At 43.7% G+C, this 19,071-nt stretch overlaps 2 protein-coding genes across 6 annotated transcripts in view; one reads left to right on the top strand and one right to left on the bottom strand.

The window, feature by feature from the left end:
* The first annotated feature begins 1,681 nt into the window (after positions 1-1,681).
* CEBPD (CCAAT/enhancer binding protein delta) lies at positions 1,682-3,102 on the top strand. The gene has a single exon (XM_019547822.1). The coding sequence runs from the start codon at positions 1,734-1,736 to the stop codon at positions 2,649-2,651; it is 918 nt and encodes a 305-aa protein (XP_019403367.1). The 5' UTR covers positions 1,682-1,733; the 3' UTR covers positions 2,652-3,102.
* A 629-nt stretch (positions 3,103-3,731) lies between these two features.
* SPIDR (scaffolding protein involved in DNA repair) overlaps positions 3,732-19,071 on the bottom strand; it is a 318,965-nt gene continuing 303,625 nt past the window's right edge. For all 5 annotated transcript variants that reach the window (XM_019547779.1, XM_019547809.1, XM_019547787.1 and 2 more), the window contains 6 exons: positions 17,712-17,922; positions 15,459-15,611; positions 10,065-10,158; positions 7,781-7,895; positions 7,138-7,191; positions 3,732-5,260 (listed from right to left, as the gene is read on the bottom strand). In XM_019547779.1, the coding sequence (XP_019403324.1) occupies positions 5,132-5,260; positions 7,138-7,191; positions 7,781-7,895; positions 10,065-10,158; positions 15,459-15,611; positions 17,712-17,922 (756 nt within the window). In that variant the 3' untranslated portion in view covers positions 3,732-5,131. The remainder of the gene's footprint in view (positions 5,261-7,137; positions 7,192-7,780; positions 7,896-10,064; positions 10,159-15,458; positions 15,612-17,711; positions 17,923-19,071) is intronic.

Genomic DNA, 19,071 nt, shown 5'->3' with positions numbered 1-19,071 from the left:
CAAGGAACTACGCACGTTCTATTTGGTAATGTGTCAAATACCCAGTTACGGAGCTGAGCTTTTCAAATTGCTTTGGATCATTGCAGAACACCCTATTTTTTCATTTTTTACTCACCTTTGTAACTGTTGGATGTTATTCCTAAAATCAAAAGCTTTCCAGCTGGTCACAGAAGTAGTGAGGAGAGACACTTTAGAGCCTGATGTGAAGACAAATTGTCACAGCCTCTAAGGGCATGAGTATACAGAAGAATACCTCCCAATACAAATAGTCAGCAGAGCAGCTGTTAATAAAACTGGGATGTAGAGTCTTTCCCCAGCCATATGGGCCAAGTCTTTGCTTTTGTATATTTGTGCAGTTAGAGCGCAGGGGTGGGCAAAATATGGCCTGTGGGTTGTATCCAGCCTGTCAGTTGATCCCGTGCAGCCTGCCGGCTGCTGCCACAAACCTGAGGAGGGAGGGAGGGCTGCAGCCTGTGTGCTCTGCCACAGCTGGCGCTGGGCCAGCCCATGCAGGACAAACTCCTCTGCCCCTCTCCTGCCCGGCTGCCTGTTGGTGCTGCAGTCCTGGCATCATGGCAACTACTGTTAGCCAGGCCCACACAAGAGGTGTGATGCAGCGTGCCAAGTAGCCCTTTAATCCACCCATCATGCCTAGCTGCTGCTGTGGCACCACTAGGAATTGAGTGCGTGCCGGCCACAGCAGGGCGCTAGGCCCCCTGACCGTCCTGGTGCAGCGCATGGCGGACAAGTGGGGTGGCTACTTGGTGTGCTGCCCTGTCCCATGCCCTGTGTGTCTCTTCCCAATTGTGCTGTCCCATATGGGCTTGGCTGCTGGGGTGCCAGGACGGCGTAGTGCCAACAGGAAGCTGAACAGGGAGGGAGGGATGTTGGGGGTGGAGAGGTCTGTGCACTGCATGCAGTACAGAGCAAGTTGAATGTTTTGGAGGGAAGTTGGTTTTTTTCCTACCTAGAACTTAAATTTTAGATATGAGTAAGTAAGTGATTTGGATATGAGTAAGTGATAAGGGAGGGGGGCAGTGAGGCTGAGACATCCATTGGCATCTCCTTCCCATAACAGCTCCCTAAAACCCCTCAGGTGGCTGTGCAGCTCTAAGTTAGAGGCTGTGACAGCACATCGTCTTCAGTTCGGTGTGCCAAGCGTCCCTCTCCCCCGCTGCAGTGATTTTGGTTTTAGGATTAAAGCTCAGTTACAGCCAGGAGTGAAACGAAATGAGTGAAACTAAAAAGCCTGAGCCCAGAGGGTGCTCTTCAGCCATCCGGAGCTCAGTGTCTGCACCGGGTATCGGAGGCTCCTCACGCAATCGCGCCGACCCAGTGTCGTGCTTGGCAGGTGGCCCTTGTCCAGGCGGGTCGTGTCCAGGGCTCCCGGCATTTCCCTCAGTGCCCTGGCCCCGCCGCCGGGTCACCTCAGGGGCCAGCGCCGCGCGGGGAGGGAAGGACGCGCCGCGGCTATCACCAACACGGCTCCCCACGGGGCAGGGGGACGGGGACGGGGACAGCGCGTCCCGCCCGTGCCAGGCGCCGGCCCCGGGAGACATGTCCCAGCCGCGCCGCAGCTCGAGTCCGCGGGGGGGGAGCGGTGGCTCCCGCCTCCCGCCCCGCCCGGGGGTGCCGGTAACACCCGCCCGTGCGGGGCGGGGCCCGCGCTATATAAGCCGCGTCGCGGCCAGGTCCGGAGACGCCTCCCGCCTGCCGGCCTCGCACCTGCGCCCATGAGCGCCGCGGCCGCGCTGCACAGCCTGGAGCCGGCGACATGCTACCGCCACTGGGCGCTGGAGCCCGCCACGCTGTACGACGCTAAGGCGGGCAGCGGCGGCGGGTGCAAGGGCGGCCGCGCCATGAGCGCCGAGGAGGCGGCGGGCGGCGGCAGCAGCTGCAGCCTGGCCGAGCTGAGCGCCGCCGCGCCCGCCATGTACGAGGACGAGAGCGCCATCGACTTCAGCTCCTACATCGACTCCATGGCGGCCGTGCCCAACCTGGAGCTGTGCAACGACGAGCTCTTCGCCGACCTCTTCAACAGCAACCACAAGCCCGAGCGCGGCGCGGACTACGCCGACTACCTGCCGCCGCCGCCGCCGGGCCCGGGCAAGGAGCTGGGTGGCGCCATGGCCTCGCTGCTGGGCTGCCCCGGCCCCGGCTCCGGCGGGGCGGGGGCGGCTGCGCGGGGCGCGCTGAAGCACGAGCCGGACTGGAGCGACAGCGACGTGTCGTCCTCGCTGCTGCCCTCGCAGATCGCGCTGTGCGCGCAGACCAGCATGAACCTGGGCGGGCAGCCCACGCCGCCCACGTCGCCCGAGCCGGCCGGCAGCTGCTCGCCCGCCAGCGCGGGCACCCCGGGGCCGGCGGGCGGCGGGCGGGAGCGCGCGGGCAAGAAGAGCCTGGACAGGCTGAGCCCCGAGTACCGGCAGCGCCGGGAGCGCAACAACATCGCGGTGCGCAAGAGCCGCGACAAGGCGAAGCGGCGCAACCAGGAGATGCAGCACAAGCTGCTGGAGCTGTCGGCCGAGAACGAGCGGCTGCACAAGAAGATCGAGCAGCTGACGCGGGACTTGGGCAGCCTGCGGCACTTCTTCAAGCAGCTGCCGCCCGCCTCCTTCCTGCAGCCCGGCGCGGGCAGCGACTGCCGGTAGTGGCGGGCCGCCCGCGGCCTCAGGACTCACTCACTTACCTCAGCGCCGAGGGGCGCGGTGGCACGGCCTGGCCCGGCCCGGTTGGGACGCAGCCTGCGGGCGGGCGGCGCCGGGGGGACGGACACGCACCGGCCGGCGGCAGAAGCAGCGGCGGCGGGATGGGGCCGCGCCGGGCTCCCCCCGCAACACGCTTGCCAAGAAGAAAAGAGCGGACTCGAGCGAAATCCCTGTGTTTGCCCTTAAATTATTTTTGTAACGGGAGCTTCTGCGTGTGTGTGCGCGTGTGTGTATGTGTGCATGTGTCTTTTTCTACCTGGTTGTACTGGTGCGGGCGGTACACGCGTCGGAAAGGGTCCGCAGCCCCCCGTGCGCGCGCGGGGCGGCCGAGCGCGCTCAACCTTTTATATCGATTTTTACAGCGTTTCTAAGAATAAAGCAGCCTTTGCAGACACTCGGGCTCCGTGTGGTGTGGCCGGGAGGGATGTGGGGGGCCCTGGGCAGGGATCCCTCTTCCCCTAGGGAAGGTACACAGCGCAGGCATTTGTCCCCGGCTCTCCTGGCGGGGGTGCTCCACACACAGGTTTGAGCTAGCACTGGGTCGGAGCAGTTAAGGGCTGGAAGAGAAATCATGGAGTCCAAACCCCAGCTCTGAGCAGGAATCCGGCTGAGCTCAGATGATCCCAGCTGGGTGTCTGACCCACTCTCCTCCAGGTTGGGGACTGCCTCATCTCCTTAGGGGTCTGTACCAGTTCCTCGGGCAGGAGACGGTTTGTTTTGCTTTTTCCAAGCGGGGCAAAGTGCTGACAGGGCTCACTGAGTAGCTTGAAGGCTTCCCCACAGGAGGCAAACTAGTACAAGTCACTTGTGCAGATCTAACAGCTAGAAAATGCACCTTCCTCCACACATGTTCTGCAGTACAGGGGTTGAGTTTTTATTTACCATAAACCAGCAGTTCAGCCACTTCCTAGAGGCAGCCTGCCAGAACTAGTTAACAGCAAGGAACAGTCCTAGGGGGTGTCTATCAGCACATCACCCAAGTGAAAAACTCCTTCCCCCGACCCTGAAGCCCCCCTCCCCCCAAATATGGCAAAACTATATTCGTCTGTTCAAAGAGGATCTCAGAAATGTGTTCTGTGAAAAACAGATAGTTAGTTATTAGTTCAGGGATAGGATCCATTCATTTTTGCCCAGCTATGTTTTATAGCGTTCTGTATGATGTGCTACACCACAGAACAACTGACCGTCACAATGCAGGTCTATTGACAGGGAGGTGGGGCAAGGGAAGCAGAACTAGATCCAGAAATACAATGCATAAATTTAAGTCCTTTTTAGGCCCCCATACCGGGAAGCCCGCTTGTTAAGAACATGACAGGTGTGGGTTTTATGCTACAAGCACCCTTGCCAAGCTGTAGTGCTTTCCTGTCCAAAACAGTTCTTGTCACAGCCTGCACACCTGGTAGCATGTGGCCGACTACCACTCACACACCTGGTCCACACAAATGGCCACTTGGTTTGCTATTCAGAAGTCACAGTACTACTTAATTATTTAGTGTGCAGAAACAGTTACCCCGTAACTGATCTAATATTATTTTGCTGGTAAACGTGCCACCTGCTGCACAAGATTTGAAAAAAAAATCTGGCCTGCAGAGAGACCCACATGGTCCATCTAGCTTTACATGACATTTCAATCTATAGATGCAAACGTTTATCTACTATTTTAGGCATGGTTACAACCTGAACTTCTTTCCATATTTACAATGTAGCTATCAGAAAATACCGTTATGCTTCACCTGAACCAGTTCTTTATCCTTAAAACTAACCATATGTGTGATGAAACATTCACCTAATAGGAAATTTGTGGGAGGTTGCAACAGTAGTTTTATATTTAGAAAGGAGTTTAGCCATAAGGGGGAATGTACCTTTGACACACCATCCAAAAGGTAACCAAGGATATTACAATTTCCTCACTTGTAATATTTAGTGCAGTGCAATTACAATTCAGAATCACAGCAGCTCCTTCCTAGCAGGAGTGCATAAGCCTTCTGGAAATAATTATTCAAGCCTCCAACTTAATAGAATGATGTTTATTGTTTATGCTAAAATAACTATTCTCAAAGAACATTTTTAAAGTATTTTCCTTGACACACAATACATACATCATCACCTTAACATTCATTATACAACTATCAGCAGTAATTCTCTTTACAAACATTCAGGCCTCCAAAACAAGACTTTTTAGGTTTACAAAGACTAGAACACTAAAAAACATGCACATATTCTTCAATTCTAGACATCAGAAGTGCTAGGCAGATAAATGTTCAAAAAACTGAACATTCACTTCCAGCAATAAGGCATTTTGTAAATCAGTTTTATTAAACTACCTTAATACTTATCATGCTTGCATTATTATCTATGCTAATAGTTAACAAATAACCACATGACAAAGTCCATAGATATTATAATAGCTGACAAGGTTCAGTTCAATTTCTTCCTGGTTCTAGAAGGACAATTTCTTCCAATCCAATACAGCTAGGGTGATTGGTCACAGTCTGGACATAGCAGCACAATAACCCCACCTCCTTTCCCAGCACTCTCTTCACCTCATAACTCTGTAGCGATAAAGGCATGTTGATTAAACAAACAGTCCTGTACATTCTGTTCTAGGCAACATACAACTCAAAGATACAGAGTGTAAGGTCCTCTTCCAGTATACATTTTTTTAACTGCTCGAAAAAAAAAAAAAAGCATCTACAGAGCAGTTATGAAGAATGTATTTTAACTACTAAAACCCCCCAGATTTTCAGTTATTTGAGAAATCAAGTAAGTTGCTTCCTAACCATCAGTCCTAACTAGAATTTTATCATCACACTGTCAGGCCCTTAAAAATACACTAGGTGTAAAAGTCACTGCAATTTAGGACCTCACAATATAGCCAAAATTTGCTTATTTCTCTCTCAGACTTTAATGATTTTGCATGTGACAGAGAAGTGTGTGTAAGCATATACCTGTGGCAAGAATCATTTAAAATATAGCTTAGAAACTATTTAAACCTTTTTTTTAACTTTATATCTTTATACTGTGCTGTTATATACAGAAATAAAGTGATATACATTAATATAGTTCCTTTTGGATTTCAGTACAGTTTACCAGCACTAATTGTGCCACTTAACAGGTCTCTGAAGTAAAGTAGTCCTATCTTCATTTTAGAGTGTAGCAGACTGAAGTTTAAAGGTTAGGTAAGTTGTCCAAGGTTACAGCATGCTAATAGCAAAGCTTATAATAGAACACAACTGTACTGACTCTTTGTGCCCTGCTTGAGGGCTCATTTCAAAGCTCTAGTAACACTGGCAAAAATACTAGTTTGGATATTTCTCATGCTTCATCTTTGACAAGATGTGTTTGTGCTTTCTTTTTAAAATAATAATTTAGGAGTTAAAAAGATTAACAAATTTAATGAGAAAACTGGTCGCTGGATTTCAACTAGGAAAACCTGCAGAACAGCAAGTTTTCAAGCGGCATCCCTCAGGAAAACTGGACAATTTTATTAAGAGTTTCAGCATGAAAATTAGATATTTTTTTCCAAACAGCAGTAACTCAAAGGAGCTGTAATACATTTTGCTAAGCTTTCCAAACAAAAAAAAAAGCACAGAGAAAAATGTAAGTCAAATGACATTTTAATAAGCTTTAGAACAGGGTGTACTAGTACTGTATAAAATACTGGTTTTGTCTTTCAAAAGTTGCAGAAAGATAACTAGTCATTAAAAAAATCCCTCTTCTCTACATGTCGTGTCTGTTAGGAAGACACCACCTAGAACTGAAGACTGAGTAAGATCAATTCACTGCAAGAACAGTTCAGAAAAGCTTTCCACTGCAAATGTTCACTATAGGTCAAATAAATCCAGTGCACTGAATAACTGAAAATTAAACATGCTAATTAAAATGCAAGACAAACAAATGGTGCTATACCACATTCCTGGTGTTATCTCAGACCAAGAAAGAAACCACTTGATGATTATGTATATTTGCCTTATAATTCAAGATTACTTGCATTTATTTTTACTTGTTTTATTTATTTATTCAGAGTCCAACAAAACATCTCAATCTATGATATATTTCACAGTGCTACCTCTTATGGTAGCTGCTATTATATAGAGCGGTTGTGTTTTAAAGGTTTAATACCAGGCCTGGGAGACAAGACTCTTGGGTTCTACTGTAGTTTTGACACTGACTTCAACAAGCTACACCTGTGTGCCTCAATACAGCCATTTGCAAATACACATTTTTTTTCTTGAATGGTAGGAAACCGCTATATTCTTTCCTAAGCTTTCTTAAATACCCAAATATAAGAAAAAGTAGTCTTTATGGTCTGGTCCAGTGTCCTCGTAGATAGTTTAGCATATCCACTGTTCAGTATGAAACTCTGTCCCTAAACTAAACTCAATACAGTTTCAATTTCTGTATTTAGTGCAATACTATGTATACCTACCTCATCCTCATTGGAAGAGCACCTCAGGATAGAAGAAATTGTCTTCTGTAACAGCTGCAGTAAGAAAAGAGAGAGTACAAGGCAAAATTCCTATTTATACATAAGATTTACTTTTCACGTTAAAAATAATTACATCAAAATAGTAATGTCTAGTATAAATTCATATCTTAAATATACAATGATTTGTTCTTGATTTTATGAAACAACTGACTAGTGAAACTAAAGAAACTAAGGGTAACACAGGCAAAAGTCCTCAGGATAGGACTCCAAACGTGTATTTCTTTTAAGCCAAGTCAACTAAATGGTTCATTATTTCCTAATGGCCCAATCCAGTAAAGTGCTTTCATCAGAGTTGATGGTATTCGGCACTTTTTATAAAGCCTTGGCACTTTGTTGAGATCATGCCCATGGGTGAATTCTAGTAGTGTTTAACCTGAATGAGGATTGCAGGACTAGTGTTTTAAACTTCAGTCCAATATCACATGAATTTTAGGTATTTTGTTTTTATGAAGACAATATGCTGAGTTTTGTTCTCAATCCTGTACACAAGATTGCAAATCAAACCTGTGTATAAGAATGCATGGCCTCCTTACACTTGATTACAATATATACCTTAATGTTCTAAGCTCGGTTCACGTCATACCTTTACTTTTACCATACATTGAGGTCGGGATGGACAATGCAGAAAGACTTCAAGCTGCATTTTGAGAACTGGAGAAATTACAGCTTGGGAGCAGTGGCTGCAGTACAACATTTCCCTGAAATAAGACAATATAAATTATGAATGGAAAAAAGTTATCAACCCCTGTATCAGGATGCAAAGGGATAAAGGCTACAAGGACTCTGCTAGTTGACCTAGACTGATGAAGCCTCCTTTGTAGAGACGCTTCTTACACTTTACCAGTTCTTTTGCTGGTGTATCGTTAAACACAGGTCCCTGAATGATGTATCTATACTTCAAAATGACTCTTTTGCCAGTATAAAAGACTCTTATCAGTGTAATTTATTATTTACATAGCAGAGTATTTGCTGGCACAGTGGAGTTGGCTAAGGGTTGTGATTTTTCACACTCCTAAACAACATGACTATATGGCAAAACCTGGTAGTGTGGCTACTATGTCCTGATTTAGGCCATAATTTAGCAAAACACTCAGGCATACCCTTTATTTCAGTACACATTTAAGTCTCATTGACTTCAGAGGGAGTTGTACAGATTAATAAAACAAACCCTATGGTTAAACACCTCTATGATTTGGGGTCTTGTCAGGTATAATTTATGTTAAACTCCTAGGTAAACAATAATAAATCCCTTCCAGATACAAGAACTAATCCATTGGGAAACACACTCGCATACATATGAACAGATACGAAAACAAGGCAATCTGTATTTTTGGTTTGTGGTTTTCAGGGGAAATAAGCAAAGTACACACTCTGGTTTTCCACACTTTTAAAAAAATGTTTGTTCTAATTTACAAATAGTCAAAGGGCTGAAATAATTGTGGATTAAAATAATCCTATTCTCATGCTTCTTCAAAGGTTGCTAAAAGTATTACATCCCCATGTCTTTCTTTTATACAACCATTACCTGGTGTCTATCTGTTCAGGATCTGGCTGGGTAGTAAGTTAGAGGGGAGACTTCTTAAGAGCATGGTGGATTGCCATTCCAACTGATGGAAGTCTGTTTGTGCCAATAAGGAACCAATGGCTCAGCATGCAGGTGCTCTTTACTTCTCCTCCATCTTTCCAAAAGAATACGTCTCCCTTACTTTTAGTCCTGAACAGTTCTGAGAAATAACACTTGGCAGGTGTGACTTCTTTGTAGAGCAGAGGCGGGCAAACATTTTGGGCAGAGGTTTTGGCAAGTCATCGAGGGATGCATGACAGGCAGCCCAGGGCAGATAAATATTAATTTTCTACATTTTTTAGGGGCTCTGCGGGCCAGACAGAATGGCCTAGCTGGCCGCATCCAGCCCCCGGGCCACATTTTCCCCACCCCTGTTGTAGAGGAACTGCTTAAGGTTCTTTCAAAAGGGATTTTCAAAATGCTATTTAATTGGTATGATTCTTATCTCTTACTCGAGTATAATAGGAAGAATAATATCAAAGTTAATAACTTTCCATCAGAAAAAAACAGGAAGATAATTCTGAGATACAAGGTAACTATATATGGTATGTAAGGCATGTATATATGACTTGCCTCTCCCACATGTGACTCCAGATTTGCTCCAAAAAATAAGCCTCACTTAGGTGCACCACACACCTATTGTTGAGCCTATTAAACTCTTAAAAATAAGCCTATTAGGTGCACCACACACCAGCAATTAAGTAGAGTAGACTGGTTGGAGCAGCTCTAAATGCATATGGCAAGGCTATGCTCAGGCTCTCTCATAGGGAGAGCCTGACAGAGGCAGATCGGGAGGGACCCCAGGTCAGCTCTGAGCCACTCCCATGCCACCTATTCTGCCTAACTGCCAGTCTCTGGGGAACAAGTGGGTGGGACAGGTCTTAGTGGCTTAGTTTGTTACCTTTGGAATTGTGGTTAGGAGGTAAGCTGCACAGGTAGGCACTAAGGCACCTGGTTTTATACATAGGGGGATACAAGAAACACCTATTTCAAACCACACACAATCACTGTCTGTAAAGCCTGGCACATTCATTGAGAAGTGCTGGTGTGATACATTGCAAAGTCCGTAAAAAGGCAATCATTGCCATTTGACCCCTGCTTTTGTCTTCCTTGATAGGCTAATCTTATCTTGCTGGCTGAGTCAACTAAATAGTTGCAGTTTTAGATCTTCCTCTGTCCTAATTATAAGGAAGGGCGTGGGCATCAGCTGCACTGAAGGAAAAGGTGCATCAGATATATATGGCTGTTCAGGCCAGACCTGCACTAAGGTACCTGGTACCTCAAGCAGCACAGTGGTGCTTACCGATCCAGTGGATAATACTCCAATTTTCCATTGCCACATCTGCTACATGTGGGCCAGGAGAAAGCAGTGCCCTCATTAACTCCGGTGATAGTGCCTAAACAGAAAATACATTCTTACAAAGGTATACTAGACTGATGATGATTACAGTCACTTATAACTTCTTGGTACAAATCTAGCTTGATCCTTGCAGATGATCATCATAAAAAATATCTTCTTCTATTCCATTTCTTTCAGCAGACAGCGTTTTTTCCAAATATCAAACAATATCAGGAGACAAAACCAAAGTACAAATTGACCATGCAAACATGAAATCTTGATTATGCCAAGTTGCATCACAACTTTAAACACATTAAAAGAAAGATGTTTCAAAATGAAATTCTAGGCAGATTCCCACCTTTTGCAGGATATTTTGTTTTTGATTTTGGCCCTTTGCTGTTTCTGTGACAAATGCATGACGTCTAAAGCGACTGGATCAGGAAGTTCCATGCCCATATATAGGCTAAAAAATTATCAGTAGATACATAATGGACTTTTAAAAGCATTTAAACAGTTTTATAAGCAAAGATGAATTCCATGATTAGTGGAGGTACTGCTGTATGTTGATGCAACAAAGATCAAAATATGGCCCAGAGGCTGAAATGCAGCATCAGGAAAGAACTGTTACTGATATCTGTACCATGATTCAGGAATCCCTACTCTGGGAAGTAAAATAAACAAAATGAATTAGGAATTTTTGAGAAGCCTGAAAAGCAATTTATGAAGAATGATGTCCTGGGAACTGGAATGGATAATGGGTAACACTTTGTGTCCATGCATATTGTCAAATGGCATGACCTGGAACACCCACAAAGAGGGCACTCTGGTAAACAAACCTGTAGCTAATCTGAATCTCTCTGTTTTTCATCACACCTAATATAGTAAAAAAATAACAGAGAGAGGAAGGAGGGCAGTTGCTAGCTTACAAGAGGACAACATTATTATTTTCCTTTTGTAAACACATTACAGAAAGAGAAAGCTGGTTATGACACACCATCCCTCCTTCAAACCCAAAATCCTCAGAAGATTGCAACCCATACTAGCAAGAGACCCTATTCCTAAAGAGATCTTCCCAGAACCACCCATCCTAGCCTTCAAACAAGCACCAAACCTCACTAACCTCATCACCAGAAGCAAACTTCCTCAGGCCCAGAACACACTGAATAAATCCAAACCATGCCATGACAAGAAATGCAAACCCTGCTAACACATCTCCACCACCCCTACAATTACTACACCCCACAACAGTGCCATCAGCATCCCTACATCTTACATGCACCTCCAGAAATGTAATACATCTCATCCAAACGCACCAAATGCCCTGACGGAAAATACTTTACATAGGAGAGACCAAACAACAACTGCACACCAGAATTAATGCACACCAGAAATCTATCAATGGCAGAAATACCCAATTACCTGTGGCGGCACATTTCTCACAAGAAAACCACTCTCTCTCCAATCTCTCAGTTCTAATCATGGACTAAATATAGACATTGGATTTATGACACCTTATTACCTGCCTGACATCTGACTCCCCAGATAACTCTCCACTATTCAACTGCTATGTTCAACCCCCTTTTCTCTCCCCACCTCACCCAGTCTGTCTCTCACCCACTGACTCCTCAATTTACATCTTCACTGACTGCCTGTCTTGCATGCAGCCAAGCCCAGCCTCTGGCGTCTTTACTATTGATTCCAGAGCGCACACCAACTGTAGAGACTTCCTCAGCCTGGCAAAGGGGTTTTAAACCCAAAAGCTTGCTAAAAAATGTTTTTCCCAACTATTTAAGTTGGTCTAATAAAAGATATCAGTTTCACCCAAAGGACCTTGTCTGACTATATTGAGACAAACTTTAAGAGTGATGTGAAGATATTAAAGGGCAACATGTATCAAATAAGAAGGAACCCTGAAGCCTGACACAGAGTGAGGTAAGTGGGTATAATAAGTAGGAAAAAAATATTATTGGCTATATTTCTTAAAGTGCTGAGATGAGATTATTTTTATTTATTTAGATCTATCCTGTGAGACCAAAGATCATGGAAAAAGGTGAGAACTAAGCCAAGTCAAAGACTAATCAAGTGGCAGCCACACCTATCCCAGATGTAAACTGATATGTAGACTGAAAACTGGTTTTACTGCTACATACAAGTTGCCAAGATTTTCCTTAACTGGGTTTAGCTTTTAGACTTTGCCTCTGAGTTTTCTCCTTCGTAGGGAGAAGGTAATGCAATTTAAGTTTTATTCCTGCCTTTCTGTTCTTTGGGTTGCCACTATCATTAGTATGAAGAGACTGATATACACACATAATACCATTGGTTTGGCTTTACACAGTACCTGGAAAGCTGCTCTGATGAATAAGCTGATGCAAAAAGTGACAGAAAACTCCAATAAAAAGAGAAGATTAATTTTCTTTAACTACCACATTGATTAACTTAATGGGGGGAAGAGAGCACCTGCCCTGTCAATGGATTATATTGAGGGATAGGGCAGGGCTGCCTACATGTCACCCATTTAGGCAGCTTCTTACTAGGATATCTGGAAGCAGTATACCTGGAGAATGACCTAAATGTCAAGTGTCAAAATCCAAACATCAGACCTGAATCACTTACTGGCAAAACTATTGTTAAGCAGCTAATCTACCCATACAGCCCATGTGGCATAGACTAGTAGAACTTTCTCAGATGAAAAATTGGCCCTCATTAGCAGAGATGAAGTAGTTTTGTGCAACAGAAATAATCAACATACATGCCCTTTCTGATCTGCAAGTAGAGAGCAGCAAAGAGATTCACAAAGGCTTTTTATTACATAAAGAAAGAACATTGTGATTCATTCTGACCTGATAAAGTCTTTGACTCTGAAGAAGGACCACTCCCTAGATACTAGCCTTTCACACATCTATTGAAGAGAAACAATACCATTTTAACTCTGAGCCAACATGATTAAAGACCAACACAAATATCTCACACAAACACAATGGATATTCATGGATTACAAAAAATTGGCAAAAGCAGGATCTCACCTAGAAGGGCTATAAAATATGCTTAATAGTACATTAACAAAAAGGATTAATATATTTGTACCGTTAATACCTGGATAAGCGCAGACATATTTGCCAAGCTTATAGAAGGGAAGGGTTTTTTTTACCATGTCCCTCCTTTAAGTCTAGAATTAGAAGGTTAATCCAGTCACTGACCAGCAGTCCCACCTGTGGCCTCTTTGTCCTCTCTCCATGTTAGCCATGGTCAGATGCTAAATAGATGTACCAGCTAATATGGAGTTAAACCTCCACTTATATTTTTAATGAATTAAAAAAATGCTTTGCAGTCAGTGTTTATGGGAAGATGTTCCACAAAATGCCTAGGAAATGTAACAGCTGCAGAGCTGGAAGGAGGAGTGGAAAGGAGCATCACAGTTTGAGGGCCTAGACGGAACAATGCCATTGGTTTGATGACACCAGTTAAGAAGCCTCAGCTGGTAAGCACTACAGCTAGATTCATAACAGCACTGAGAAAATGAAAAGACCGGAAATAGCATACACATACAATGCACATTAAAAAAAAAAAATCAATATGAATGATCTAAAGCAATCTAATAGTCTATATGATCATCATCATCATCTAATGTAAGATAGATACTTACACCGTCATTAAACATTACACCTTATACCATCATATAAAGTTCTACAATCTCATCTCTGCCCAACTTGCCAGAAGTACCTCTCCCACCTCCATCACTAATGAAAATTACAGTGGGGAGCGGGAGTTTACCTTTTGTATTAAAAACACTTATTGCCCATTATAATTACTTGCTTTAACTTGCAAAAGAACACAATGGTAGATTTAATTTTTCTCTATAGATGAAGAGAGAAAGATGGTTTTGAGTTCATTCCACTGCATACAGAGTAGGCAGACTAAAGGACAGAAAAAACTGTGAGTGAAAATTTTTAGCATAATTTTTAAAGTGGCTGAAAGAAATAGTGATAACTTTTCAGAGAAATCTCATTAAAACAGGTGCCAATACTGATAGATAATCACCAAATCTTAGAAATAACTGCTTGTTACTATCTCTGTTCTTCATTAGGGGCAGTGCCAGAACTCAATATTTGTGAATAATATACTCATGTATTTTGTACCAATACCAGTGGCAAAGATTTTTACTGTAACAACAGAAGGGACAGTTTTACTAAGAGCCCCGAGTAATTTAAAACTGCCTTCCGAGAACATGGTTTCATATTGTAAAGGATTGGTGAAGTGTTTTACGCAAGCATTTGAAGGGTGCAGCCCCAAGGAGAGGGATTAATTGTGTAAAGTGGTTCATGGGACATAACTAGCAATGACAGAATGAAATTAAGAAATAATTTTTTTCTTAAAAGTGAGAACTATTAGCCTGCAAAATAATCCCCCAAGGGAAGCTCTGTAACTTGAAACCCTTAGACTGGACAAAGCATTAGAAAATGTATTTTAGGAATTATTTCTGCTCTGGTAGCAAATGGATTAAATTATTAAATAAAGCAATATCCAAAAGCAACCAGCTGGGAAGTAAGTATGGCCAGGTTATACTGTGGGACTCTGGTAGAATATTAAACTGTCCTATTTCAGTACAGCCCTAAAACATGCTAGTGCTGATCCCTGCCTCAAGTACACAGGCCCCAGCTGACACACTGGAAACAACTGTACCCCAGCGGGTGCTATACCCACTAATTAATACAAATGAAGTTGGTGCCCAGGATGCTACCTGAAGGTAAGCTGGTATATAAACAAAAACAATGAAACAGAATATGGACACCAAACATTTGTAGTGAGGACTCTATTTTATACAAGGCATTGATGACTGGGAACGTTAGTGACCACACAGAACAGTGGGGGCCAACCTTTTTGGCAGGCATGCCACAAACCAGCTCCATACCCTTTCTGAGTGCCACTCCAATCCCTTTCCCTTACTCAATCTGCTGCTCTGCTTTCTGCACCCTGACCTGTGGTTCTCTCCTGAACTGATGCTCTGCTTTCTGCTTCCTGCCCTATCTGTCACTGTGCTGTCGGTCTCCAACCTGATCTGTTGCTGCCTACTTACACACAGAGGCTGCCCGTACCACTTGTGGCACCCATGCTGCAGGTTGACTACCTGTGACACAGCTTGAATAGATAGTTGTGTGTGGGGAAAAAAAAAGACTTCAATTATATCTTAGCCACTTCTGCAACCAAAGGACAAATAGAGCCCAGAAAGAAATATAAAGCTGACTGCCTTTATAAAACAGCACAACACCTCATTTTTCTTTCTTTTGTACAATGTTGTTTCATGAAACCAAAGAAACTATTTAAAATGAACACAAATAATTAGTAGTCTTCTATACACACCTCTTACGGTACAAATGGAATTGGCCTGAGTTGTAGAATCCAGCCCATCTAGTCCAACAGGGCCAGTCAGCTCACTGAGGTCAGCACCAGCAGCCAAACACAAAAGGGGCTTTTGTAATGAGAGAACGGTACGTTCAACACAAATAATCCTACCTGCCAACAAAGACATTCAATTCAGTACAGTAACAAGGAGAAAGGTGACCATGTTAATTGTCATGGCCAATAATGACAATATTCTCTGCCAAATACTAAATGCATAGATGGATTCTATCAAATTTTCTCCATACTAAAATATTCCATTTTCAATTAACACACATTTCTGCTCCTCACAGAGAAGATTTTGCTACATCAATTTTCTAAAAAGTAAGAATCAAACTCAGTTCAAAAAGTACTGTATCCAGTAATATTATATTATTTTTATTTATCTCTGGTTTGGTTATGTACATTTATATATTCTCCTGGGGTTATTTCTGTCTATTTCAAATCCATTCAGAGGCTAGATACATTGCAATGTTTTACTCTGAAGCACGAGTTGCCCAAATTTTGGTACACCTTTCTGCCATATCTAATTTGCATAATATAAAAGATTTTGGCTTCTACAGGCAAAAGGATCACAGGACTGTGCAACTTAGCAGCTGGGGGCTGCATATCCCAACCCAACCTTCAGCTCCGTAGACTCAGGTTCTTTTGCTGCTCTGAGCTGCACCAGCACCCACACCATGGGCTTCTCCAGCACCGTGGACTGTGCCCATGTTCCTCTGTCCTGCCCACAGATGGGACAGGTGGGGTAGGAAGCAGAACTTGGGAGTGGCTAGATGGGAGCCCAAGCGCTGCAAATTAATCCATTGCAGGCCACGTGCATCTCATGGACAACCAGTTGGACAGCTCTAGTTTAGAAGATGTGGTAATAGGACTCTAATATGTAAGGCAGCACCTCAAACCCAGTCTAAGCTGATAGCAACTGAAAGCCATTAATGTTTTTAAATGGAATGTGAAACATGTTTGATGGTCCTGCACCAGTTCTGGCTGACAATTATGTACATCACAAGACTATCACCACAATTACATTAACTAGCATCCCACATTCCATTTAAAAACATTAATGGCTTTCAGTCTCTATCAGCCTAGACTCAGTCTCTTTCCTGCCAGGTGCAGGGGGTCAGACACGATGATACATTGGGTCCCTTCCAACTCTAAAGTCTATGAATCTATGAAATGAGTGTCACAGCAAAGACCAAGGGAAGACTGGGTGTGGAGGCGGAACCACCTCCTCATCCACATAAAATTGTCTGAGTAGAGGCTCACTGGTTTCAGGCCTTGCAAATGGCTACATATCGCTTCATCTTAGTTTTGTTCAGAGTCCTAGTAGACCATTCAGCTGTATTAGGCTGTGAAAAAAGTCTCATTTGTGGCCATTCTGATTAATCTGAGGCAAAACCTGATACAAAAGAAGAGCAGAACAGGCCTTTACACATATAGCCCCTCCCAAGTGCATTGCTGGTCCTCTACTACTAAGTGGCCAGAGCGCACACTCCTTGATAGGCTTGTCTCTGGCAGTGAATTTGAATGAGTGTTGATTAACTACAAACCTACACAGCACTGGGCAGGGAGTGGGGAGAGTGTTAGCACGTTTTATCTCACACGCTTCATAGATACTTAGAGTGGGAAAATGGCCATTGTTGTGTCCTCCTGGAACAACACTGTCTATTTACACCCTTGAAGATTAGGATGCTCATCTGGCAACTCACTTTGTCTCAAAGGCTAGGGACAGAAGTTACACATAAACTGGTATAAGAGATCAGAAATTGGTTCAAATCTGTAACACAACAGAAGTTCAGTATACATACACATTTCAAAATGACCAAAGCTGGTTTAAGATAAACCTGGATGGATGTAGTATCAGGCTTAACTGATTTAAGTGAAATTGGTTTATTGAACTTCTGTCCCAGATCCCTTCCAGATTCAAGTTAACTCACAGTCCCCCAGCATCCCAGGACACTTTGCACCTCCACCACAATCCACCCTCGCAGTGTGGGTGTGCTAGCCTTTGCCCAAACTGTCTGAAGGCGTGATTTAGTGCATGAGCCACTGCAGGCATGTGGCTGCATTTTCAGAATCAAAAGCGAATGTCTGTTCACTTGTTGATCAGTTCAATCTACGCAGCTTAGACTAACCTGCAAAGACTGAATGAATTCAGCCTTGGGCTTTTTGACTGTCTGTACTTAGCCAAACTGCCATGAGAAAAAAGGTTACCATTTCCTTGCAGTGCATCCTTGAAGAAGAGTATGTGGTGGGATGTGCTGGTTAGTGCATCCATCACTTCTTTATCAAGAACACAGGAGGCAGTGACAGAGACAGGTAGAGTCTTAGGAAGCTTACAACTCTCTTCCACTCCAGTCTGCAGCGTGGGGTCAGTCACAAACAACCAAAACTCCCCTTGAGTCGCAGGAACATTATATTTTACCTGGGATTCCTAAAGAAAGAGCACAATAATTTCTACTGATTGTGAAAACACTTTGATTAAACTAATAGAATAGCTGAAATTTGCAGCAGTAATTTCTCCTTAAAGAAAACAAACAAGCAAACAAAAAAAAAAATCCACTTAGATCATGAAGTTTTAAGCTCCCCCAGGGAGACAGGTTGAAGTTACATCAGAATTAGTCAACATGTGCTAAGCGACCCCAAATTTTCCTTAGCATAGTGAAGATAATATCTTTTATTTTAACTGGCTGAGCGAGGTGGACATGGTGAGAAATCTGGGGCTTACGCCTTAACCAGTTGGCATGTGTAACAATATTGCATGCTGGGCTTTACCAGAGGCTTCAAGCATATTCGGTATTACGTGCCAACAAGCAACATCTCTAATGTTTTTTTGCTTGTCTGAACTAAGCCTTCCATGGGCTTTGTCTTAAAAAAAAAAAAAAAAAAGTCTCACAATGACATTATTCTTGCTTAAGCAAATTAAGGAAGTTTTGCTACCAAGCCTTTTCACTTGCAGTTCTCTGGTTCACAGCTGCTACTGATTAGAAAGCTGGACATTTTTCTTTCTAATGAACAAGAAGAATCCCTAATTTTGAAGGTTTCAAAGAATTAGGAAAACAGATGATTCATACGAGAGAAACAAAAGAATCCACCCTGACTACTTCAGTCTTCTGCCTGCTTAGGACAAGAAGAAAAATCTATTATGTCTCAAAACAAGTGACGTCACTCTAAAGACCTACAGTTCATGTCAGACTTCACAGTTCAAAACGCAACTAGAAACTGATTGGTAGCATTTTAAATATTTCATACGATCACGATAAACAAGATACTATGGTGATGGATACTATGAAAATAGATCGATCATAGAATCACAGAAGTAGGGTCGGAAGGGACTGTGTAGATCTTCAAGTCCGACCCCCTGCCAGGGCAGGAGAAAAACTGGGCTCAAATGACTCCAGCCAGATAGGCATCAAGCCTCTTCTTAAAGGCCCCCAGGGTAGGAGCCAGCACCACTTCCCTTGAAAGTTGATTCCAGCTCCTAGCCGCCCTAACTGTGAAGTAGTTCTTACGGATGTCTAATCTAAATCTACTCTCCAACAACTTGTAGCCGTTATTCCTTGTTATGCCAGGG

Source organism: Crocodylus porosus, unplaced genomic scaffold (genome assembly GCF_001723895.1).
Source record: "Crocodylus porosus isolate Cpor-Errol unplaced genomic scaffold, CroPor_comp1, whole genome shotgun sequence".
NCBI classification, from domain to species: domain Eukaryota; kingdom Metazoa; phylum Chordata; order Crocodylia; family Crocodylidae; genus Crocodylus; species Crocodylus porosus.
The sequence above is the reverse complement of the archived record's forward strand: the minus strand, read 5'-3'. Positions and strand labels throughout refer to the sequence as shown.